Genomic DNA, 10172 nt, shown 5'->3' on the forward strand with positions numbered 1-10172 from the left:
TCGTGACTCAAGAATAAAGTAAAGTTGTAGTATAATCTAAAACATTAAAATTTGTTCATTTTAAAGTAAACAAATTATTTTACAATGTAAAGTAAAATAATTTACAAATAAATTATTGATATCATATACAATAAATTAACAGTGTTCTAAAATACATCTAGTTTTTTTTTTGACCTCTCAAAAAAAATATCAGTATTTGATTTTATTTTCTTTGTAATTATTTATGTCGGGACCCCATTTTTATCAATTCAATTTATACAAATTCATTTTCTGCCTACTTCACGCGCCACGATATCCTACGCTCTCACGCACCCGCTACACTTTTCCCGCCACAATATTCCCGCCAAAACCCTCCCTCTTATTCTTCATCTTCCCATTTCTTCTCCAAAACCACCGAAGAAACAAACACCGAAACCCTAATCCCAAATCAGAGATCTAAACAATGTCAGGTTGGGACGAAGGAGGCGTATACTATAGCGACCAAGCACACTCATGGGACGACGGCCGCGGCGGCGAAACCGACGCCGCCATCTCCAACCACACCATTCTTCAAAAATTCAAAGAATTCATCCGTAACTTCGAAACCGGTAACAATGTCTTCCCTTACAGAGAAAGTCTCCTCCATAATCCCAAATATCTTCTCGTTGATATGGAAGATCTTGACTCTTTTGACCCTGATCTTCCCTCTAAACTCCGATCTGCTCCCGCCGATATTCTTCCTCTGGTAATTTCTTCTAAACTCCGATCTTCGTCGGTTGATGACTTTGTTGATGTTGGTTTTTGTGCTGATTTTGTTTTTTGTATTTGTTTTTGTGTAGTTTGAAACTGCGGCGGCGCAGGTTTTGGTGAGTTTGAAGACGAAGGTTGCTGGAGATACTGGTGATATGGAAGATGCTGCTCCTGGTGATGTTCAGATTCTTCTTACTTCTAAGGAGGATTCCGTTTCCATGAGATCGCTTGGGGTGAGTTGATTATAACTAATTTTGTGTTTAATTGTTTATTATGGTTTTTAATTGTGTTTTTGAAGATGGTTAGGGAGTTAGGGTTCCAATTGAGGTATTTGCTCTTGTAACACCAACACTTCTAATAGAAGGTGTGTGACACTGACACATGTGATTCAATTCAATTGTGTCATTTTCACAAATTATTGAAATTCAAGTGCTTAGGGTTTCAATTGAGATATATTTGCTTGTTGTCTTGAAACAAGTTGATTCTTATTTAATTTTGAGCATTTGGTATATTTGAGGTTACATCAAGTTGATTATTTTTTTATCATTTTCGTAGGCTCAGTACATTTCGAAGCTTGTTAAAATCGCTGGGATAACAATTGCTGCGTCGAGGACTAAGGCAAAAGCAACATATGTGACCTTGATATGTAAGAATTGTAAGAAGGGGAAGCAAGTTCCGTGTCGGCCAGGACTTGGTGGAGCAGTTGTTCCACGTTCATGTGATCATGTTCCTCAGGTTTAGTTTGTACTGTCTTTTGCTTATTTTGCAGTGGAAACTTCACCGTTCTTTATTTTGCATTTTTTGAGGATGTCTCTTACATGATAAAAGTGATTTTTTTTTTGTAGCCTGGAGAAGAACCTTGTCCAATTGATCCGTGGCTTATTGTTCCTGACAAGAGCAAGTATGTTGATCAACAAACCTTGAAGTTGCAAGAAAATCCGGAGGTAGTAATATACATTTGATATGATAAAAGGTTTAAAGACAATTTGAATTATAATCATATGACATCTTTATGTTGGCTTTTGAAGGATGTTCCAACTGGAGAGCTTCCTAGAAACTTGCTTCTATCCGTTGATCGACATCTTGTTCAAACTGTAGTGCCTGGCTCAAGATTAACAATCGTTGGAATCTATAGTATTTTTCAGGCCTCCAACTCTTCTGCATCGTGAGATTAATCATCTTTTTTCAGCATCTTTAGATTTCTTCTTTGACCAATCTACAGTTTTTTTTGACCAATCTACAGTTGATGTCAATATATTCAAATTTTGTGTTTTATGCAGCAACAAAGGAGCAGTTGCAGTTAGACAGCCTTATATTAGGGTTGTAGGAATAGAAGATGGAAATGAAGCCAAGTCTCGAGGTCCCACTGCGTTTACAAATGAAGAAGTTAGTGTTCACCAACTATTAATTGACTACTTCTGTGCTTTATACCTTGTTGGTTGCTTCCTTTAATATCACGTTGTAGCTGAATGAATGTTAACAGTGTTTTTGGATCCCATGAAACTAGTTTTTTAAACCAACTTTATTAGGTTAGTGTCTTAAGAATTTTGTCATTTCCTTTCAATACTAGATACCATCTATGATTTCTCAGTTCTTTGAGTTGTATACAATCTTACTTCTATATTTATAAAAATCTAGACCTAGGCTGAATTTTCATTCCTGCTGTTATATTCCTCATCTGTAGATGTTACTGGTGCTAATATGGTATCTTTCACAGATTGAAGAGTTCAAAAAATTTGCAGCTGATCATGATGTATACAAAAATATATGCTCCAAGATTGCTCCGTCTATATTTGGGCATGATGACGTCAAAAAGGCTATGGCTTGTCTTTTATTTGGAGGGTCAAGAAAGGTATACTGATGTCTTTGAATATTCATGTATTTTGTTGGAAATATCCAAACTTTCATACATGGCTGCTGATCATATGGTCAATTTCCTTGCAAGCAGCATTTGCCAGATGGGGTGAGATTAAGAGGTGATATCAATGTGTTACTTCTCGGGGATCCTTCTACAGCAAAGTCACAGGTTATTTGTTTGCATTTTTCCTTTAGACTGGTTCTTTAGTTACTACTGCAAAGTCGCAGATTTTTTTTTTGTTTTTGTTGCATTTTTCCTTCAGAACGGTTCTTTAGTTACTGTGTGACAGTTGAGTTAAACAAGTGACACTTGTGGTATCCAAAAATGTAATTGTTTTTTCACCATATATAATAATGTTAAGATTTTAACATGAAATGCTCTATCATTTTTTTCTTCTATTTCTACAATTTAGCTTAGCGGTTTTTAATAATTTAACTATTATTTGATTTGCATCGTAGTTTGCATTTCCATACATTACGTGACAGTTACATTTTACAGTTTCTCAAGTTTGTTGAAAAGACTGCTCCTATTGCTGTTTATACTTCTGGAAAAGGATCATCAGCTGCTGGCCTCACAGCTTCCGTAATCCAAGATAGCAGCACTGTAAGTCCTTTACTTAATGCATTGTTTGCATTGGATACTAAATGTCTGTCATCACTACTTAATGTTGAGAAATGATCATACACTAGTCCTTCGCGTATCTTGATTGAGAATCTCTGATTGTTATTCTTTGCATTTTCAGCGCGAGTTTTATCTTGAAGGTGGAGCCATGGTCTTGGCAGATGGAGGTGTTGTCTGCATTGATGAGTTTGATAAGATGAGACCAGAAGATAGGTGTGTAAACCATTTGTTGTTACTCTTTGGTAATTTATCATTGTTGGTTTTTGTTGAACTTTTTCACTGTATCTGTTATGCAGGGTTGCCATTCATGAAGCCATGGAACAGCAAACTATATCCATAGCCAAAGCAGGAATAACAACCGTTCTTAATTCAAGGACTTCTGTTCTTGCTGCGGCCAATCCCCCATCTGGGCGTTATGATGACCTTAAGGTCAACTGCTATATAACCCCCCTCTTCTTTTTTTGTTTCTTTAAAAGCATATCATCATTATAAGAGACTAACAAGATTCATAATTGTTTCTCCAGACTGCACAGGACAATATTGATTTACAGACAACTATTCTTTCTAGGTTTGATTTAATCTTCATAGTGAAAGACATCAGAATGTACGAACAAGATAAGGTAACTTCAACTGTTTTTTACTCTGTTCTCAGCCTTCAGCATGTGATTCTTTTTTTTTTTTTGCTTCCTTTGAATGCAGCAGTAACTTTTTTGAAAAAATTATCTGGTTAATATTTAGCAAAATGCAGCTTGCCTCTTGATTTGTGTGTCTTGCATTAAAGAACTAGTTTTGCAGACCTTGCATAAATATACTTTACATGTTCAATGGTTTTCAATAGTTCTCAAGTCGGTGGTTGATTTATTTTGGTTTACAGATAATAGCTAGTCATATCATAAAGGTTCATTCATCAGCTAGTGCAACGAGGGGTGAGAATAGGACTCCCGTTTCCAAGGAAGAAAATTGGCTGAAGAGGTATGCCATATCTAACAACTTGATCAAACTTTTCATTAATTTCATTTATTTGAGAGAATGAGCTTTGAGCTGTTATGTAAATAGGTACTTGCAATATTGTCGAACTGAATGCCACCCTCGTCTATCGGAAGCTGCAGCAACAAGGCTGCAAAATAATTATGTGAATATCAGACAGGTATTCATCAATATGCTATCAAATTAATGTAGAAATGCAATGTTAGCCTGTAGTCTCAATATGGTTTTTAGTAGTTGATGATGATGTCGGAGCCTTTTTTTTCCGTTGGATTTCATTTATAACTATATGTCTCCTCTAAATACTGATCTAATAACATGAACATGCTTCTAAAAATAGAATTCACTTTCTCTTATTATGAAAAAAATGTAGGATATGAGGCGGCAAGCAAATGAAACTGGAGAAGCGGCTGCAATACCAATTACTGTAAGACAGCTGGAAGCTATTGTTAGGTTGAGTGAGTCACTTGCAAAGATGAAACTGTAAGTATCGCTGTTATTCTTTTCTGGGTACCTTTTGTCCATACCTCCTGGTGCATTTTCATTAAAATTTCAAAACACAGTACTGATATAGATTATAGGATGTCACATAGTCTGATTAATATGGTGTTAAATAGTTTCATTATATGATAAGGCTCATAATGTATTGGGTCATCCAAATTTGTCCGCAAAGGTGGTTAATTTGTTTGTCAACAATTTGTATTAGTTTCCAAGATTGCCCTCGTAATTATTGTCATCCTAATTTCAATGTCTTACTTTTTGTACTCAGTCAACCAATCTTCACAAGAGAAAAGAAGTTTTATCTTTTTCATGTGTGAAGATATTTTTGTAAAGAAAAATATTAATGTAATAGACAATTTAAAAAATGACGTGTAAAAAGGGACAAACAAATCTGAAAAAATGTCTTATATTCATGGTTCAACAGACAATCGAAAAAAATGTCTTTTTGTATATCTATATCAATTGGTTCAATAATTCAATAGTTGTGGACATAAATAAGCCTTACAAGCTTATGTTTTTGGGTTACATAATTCTACCATTGCATGTAAAATCCTTAATATGCATTGCTTAACGAAAATCACTAAATTCTATTACATTAATCATCGTTTTGATTTTCTTTTTTGGAGTGCCTTTTTCCGTTCTTTTGTTGGTCCATATAATTTTTTCTGATATAATGCACCTCGTTAATTAACTCTTACCAGATCTAATCATGCTACGGAGGACAATGTGCAAGAAGCCATAAGGCTTTTCACCGTGTCTACAATGGATGCAGCTAAGTCGGGAATAAACCAACAGATAAATCTCTCACCTGAAATGGCCCGTGAGATACAGGTTTGTCGTGTGATGCGTTCATTTCTCTTTTTTCCATATAGGTTTCATATGCTGATTAGTTGTTTGTTTGCTCTGAGCAGCAAGCAGAAGTTCAGATAAAGAGAAGAATCGGGATTGGGAACCACATATCAGAAAGAAGACTGATTGATGATCTCGGCAGAATGGGGATGAATGAATCTATTGTAAGTACTGCTTAGCCACTTAGCTGAGAAGAAAGTCATAGCTTATAAACCAGAGTTTGATGATGCCATTTGGTTCAAACTTTTAAAAGATACACATTTTAAACGGGGTTATGTTGGGACATTCAGAAATTAGCTGGTGTTTTGCCCATCATAAGCACACAAACACCAAAAATATTTAGACTACCGAACAATAAATCACATTGTTGCAGCTGCAAAGGGGATTGAATGAACCATAACACTGTTCATAACTGTTGCAACTTAAAGCCATTGTGTGTTCCTTTTTTTCTTCTCTTGAATTATACTCAAGCATGTTATCAATCTTCTCACCAAAAGCTTACATGTATATATTTTTATTGTCATATTCATTCATATATAATATCATTTCAGGTAAGAAGAGCCCTTCTAATCATGCACCAGAGAGACGAAGTAGAGTACAAGCGAGAAAGGCGTGTTGTATTTCGGAAAGCCTAACTTGTCTGTTTTCCCACCCATTAGGTATCATGTAGAAGAATGCTGAGTTTCATTTAAGGGCAGTCGATTGGGTTCTTCGAGTTATTTTAAGGTTTAGTTTTTTTCCTTTGTAGGGTTCGATGTTAGCTTTTTGCTTTTATAATATGCAAGAACTGTGTATATCAACCATGTACTCCAAAACCATGGAAAAAAATCTAATGTCAATCTTATTGTGGGGTAAAATCTGATGTTATATCAGCTTCAAATTTTTATTTTCTTTTTACAGAACAATTTTATTTTAAACTACACCAACTTTAGCATTCTTATTTTTTAGGACATTGTTTTTCATCTTTTATTTTACATTCCTATTGATTTTCTGATTGTTTTTCAATAAATTTTAACGTTTCTCATTAATTCTCTAAGCGAGAATTTACAAAATTAAGTTAGTTTTTAATTTAGATATGTTTCAATCAAATCACCACTTGAAGATATTCCAAAAAAAAAAAAAAAATACTCGCATACATAGATTGAATTACACAAGTTAAACATAACTTTGTTAGAAAATGCTCACAAGCTCTCCAAAATTTTACAAATGCCCTTGTACATATTTATCTGAAGTTGTGTTTAGATGCTCTCGATATTCTTGGACGATAACTTCTGATGCACTACATGGTTAGTAGGACCTGCTGCAAGAACTCAACAAATTTGATGCTTGGATAGATTTTATGGTTCCTCCTTGTTTCCAGATTAAACTTCCTACTTGTGAGGCTGGCACACGTGAAGGAGCATCTAACCCATGAATTGACCGTTTATGAGCAGGTGGAAAAGAAGAACCAGGCTCATCTTCAGCTAATATCATTACCTAGTCAAAAAGAACAAATAACACTATCAGCCTGTCTTTGCTCTTAACATTCCCTTTAATCTCTATATATATGCAACACGAAGACATGATATGGTGACAAACAGTAAAAAGCCACCGGAACGCCAATCACCAATCCCTTTACATGCCACTTACAATCTCAGGATCAACAAGATAGCACATCCTTAACCGGAGAGGACCATTTCATGTCACAAATGGCAAAATTGGGCTAAACGAGGATGAATACTTGGACTTGAAGTTAATCAAGACTACTACAATTGAGCAAAAGAACAATCGCAAAATATGTGTTGACTTTTATTGTGAAGTTGCCTAACACAAGCTACACTTGGAGACTACCTCCAAGCAATCAAATTTGAGTTTTTACCTCAACTTATTTTGCCTAGATGGAATCGACTTGTAACCTCAAGTTTTACCATTTTGATCTTTTATTTGAAATTATGGTTAAATTATTTAACTAATGATATTTTAAAGTCTTATATGTTATGTCATAAAAAAAGTCGTTTCAAACACGAAACATGAACTTTTATATAAAAGGAAAAGAAAAGAAGAGACCAAAATTGAAATCAGAAAATTTATAGGACCAAATATCGAAAAACTTTTTAAAGAGGCTAAAACTGAAAGTCAATATATTTAAAAAGATTAAAACATATTTTAACCCTAAAAAATTCATCTTTTCTTTATCACAATGTTTCGTTTCAAAAGTTTTATACCTTACCAACAAATCAAAATGAACACATATTTTAAACTCTCCATCCCAAAATAAACCGTTCTATTTGACCATTTAACATATAAAAAAAAAATAACAATGATGATTTTACTTAATTCAATCGAATTTATGAGTTGAGTCTTGAAATAAAAGTTAACTTACTTTTTAACCTCATCACATTGAATCTAACATGACCTACCTGTTAAAAGTAAAATATGGTCAGCATAGGTCAATATTAGCGAAATAAATAGACCATTCCATAAAAAAAAAAGTATATTAATGTATTCTTTTACTAAAAAAAGTATATTAATGTTAACTAAATGAGGTTTTAGAAGCGAAGTGGTGATTTATATATGTTGGTTTTTTTAGAGTTTGTTTGACTAAATGACACTTTATTAAGAAAATAAGCTGTGTAAAATATAAGACAATATTGTTTCATCTATTTTAATCAAATCAATTATTATGATGTGAGTTTCTAGGTACCATACCTCCTAAGAGGTCACTTATCAAGAAATTAATCAATGCATTTTTTGTAGACTTTTATCAAAACACCACTTCTAAGTGTAATAAGAGAGGTCACTTGTCTAGAATTTGATCAACGTATTATTTTTTTTTTTGGTCAAGCTTGATCAAAGTATTTTAATCCGTCTTTTACAGCAATGAACCTTGCATATTTAATAAAAAGTAATCATTATGCATAATACTCCCTCCGTCCTAGTTTAATTGAGTCATTTTCTCATTTCACACAGATTAAGAAAAATGTATAAATGAAAGAGAGAGAAAAATGATTTTTAATGCTTTTATCAAGTATTGATGTATTCTTCTTTATCATAAATGTAAAGTAGAATATATTGAATTGAGAGTTGTGAAAGTGATATTAATTAGAGTCGTAAAAGGAAAAAGTAATTAATATTGTATTGAAAAGTGAAATGACTCAATTATTTTTGAACATTTTTTTTTGGAGTGCAAGTTTTTCCTTCAAAAATTTGTATTATGCATAATGATTACTTTTTGCTATTTTCTATATTATACTACTATTTATAGCTATTAATTGATTTTTTTTTGAATCAGGCTGTAGTTATTACTTAATTAAATGTTAAAATTTATATTTTCAAAACAAATTTTTTATTTATAGTTTTCCTTAATCATTATTTTATTTTTTATTTATAGTTTCTTTAACGATTGTTTTGATGATACGGTTTAACAAAACCCTTGATTTTTATAACCATCTCCTCCACATTAGGCTTTTAAGTATTGTAAAGAAGCAGGTGATTTTTTGTTTATAGCTTGTATCTGAAAAGCTATATCACAACACAAAAACAAGCTGCATCTCAACATAACTTGGAAACCAATTCATTTCAGGCCAAGGCTACGGTAGGTGACCTCCTTAGGTCTCCTACCGTAGGAGACTTGTTTTTTTTTTATTTTTTTAAATAGATATCAATCATTGAATATAGGATGAAGTTTTTGAATGGCTGAGATTTCAGGTAATGTGATTCACTAGAATTCTATTTTTTAAACATATAGAATGATTTAAAAAATTCAATTGATTTTGGAATCACATTTAATAAAGGGTGTTTTTGACATTGTTGGAAAAATTATATGACCCAACATGTCAATTTTTTTTCTTCTTCTAAGAACCAAAAACAATATTCGGTATATTTATTGGGACTAAAAACTTATTCAACCTTCCTCTCTATTGATCATTCAACTAATAATATTTGGATTGTGTGGAACGAACACAATGGTATACTTATTGTTATTAGAAAAAAAATATTGTTTACAAATTTAGAAAATATCATTCCACAGTTATTAGAAAAAGTAAAGTATTTATTGTTATTGTGGCTTAAAGTTAATAAGGTCAATTTTGTTTATGGCTCGTGGTTGAACCCGTTTAGATGCTTGGATATCGATTAACCTTTTTGTGTATTCCTGGATTGACAGCTTGTAATTATATGTGGTTTCCTTTATACACTTTGTGCTAAGGAGATTACCCTGTCATTGCTAATATAATTTATTGTTAAAAAACCTAATAATATTCAATCATTTAAAAAAAAAACCCACATTCAATCTACAGTAAAAACGTTAATATATTTTCAACTACCACTCATTATATAAAGTCATTATATTAATGTCTTATTGTTTAACGAGTTGGAAAATATTGTCTATATACTCTAGGTGGAAAAATATTATTTTATTTAAGAAGGAAATCACAAAATTGACTCTAGAATTATTTAAGAGTTGTGTTATTTGAACATCCATTTATATGACAACTTTTGAGACAACCAAAATTTTATAAAGAAAATGAGATATTAACACAAAAACAATAGAGAGAGAAAATAAAAAATTAATGTAAACATGAGAGAGAAAATTGTCACAATAATTATCAAAAAATAATTGTTTAAATATTATTTCTCATTACTTAAATAC

The 10172-nt window shown here is 32.5% G+C and overlaps 1 protein-coding gene across 1 annotated transcript; it reads left to right on the forward strand.

Moving 5' to 3' along the window:
- The first annotated feature begins 364 nt into the window (after positions 1 to 364).
- LOC25493974 (DNA replication licensing factor MCM5) lies at positions 365 to 6409 on the forward strand. The gene is made up of 18 exons (XM_013602682.3): positions 365 to 724; positions 819 to 962; positions 1285 to 1464; positions 1575 to 1673; positions 1758 to 1894; positions 2010 to 2115; positions 2447 to 2581; positions 2678 to 2755; positions 3086 to 3190; positions 3330 to 3421; positions 3505 to 3637; positions 3733 to 3828; positions 4083 to 4180; positions 4265 to 4355; positions 4566 to 4675; positions 5395 to 5524; positions 5605 to 5706; positions 6094 to 6409. Exons 1-18 carry the CDS (start codon positions 443 to 445, stop codon positions 6175 to 6177), a joined length of 2202 nt encoding a protein of 733 aa, XP_013458136.1. The 5' UTR covers positions 365 to 442; the 3' UTR covers positions 6178 to 6409.
- The last annotated feature ends 3763 nt before the right edge of the window (positions 6410 to 10172 follow it).

Source organism: Medicago truncatula, chromosome 4, assembly GCF_003473485.1.
Source record: "Medicago truncatula cultivar Jemalong A17 chromosome 4, MtrunA17r5.0-ANR, whole genome shotgun sequence".
Classification (NCBI taxonomy): Eukaryota; Viridiplantae; Streptophyta; class Magnoliopsida; order Fabales; family Fabaceae; genus Medicago; species Medicago truncatula.

Bases quoted from the DNA above. Each gene is read 5' to 3' on its own strand.
- LOC25493974 (XM_013602682.3), top strand. From the start codon at position 443: ATGTCAGGTTGGGACGAAGGAGGCGTATACTATAGCGACCAAGCACAC. The intron at 2,756-3,085 runs GTTATTTGTTTG...TACATTTTACAG, and splicing joins CTTCTACAGCAAAGTCACAG to TTTCTCAAGTTTGTTGAAAA. The intron at 5,525-5,604 runs GTTTGTCGTGTG...TGCTCTGAGCAG, and splicing joins AAATGGCCCGTGAGATACAG to CAAGCAGAAGTTCAGATAAA.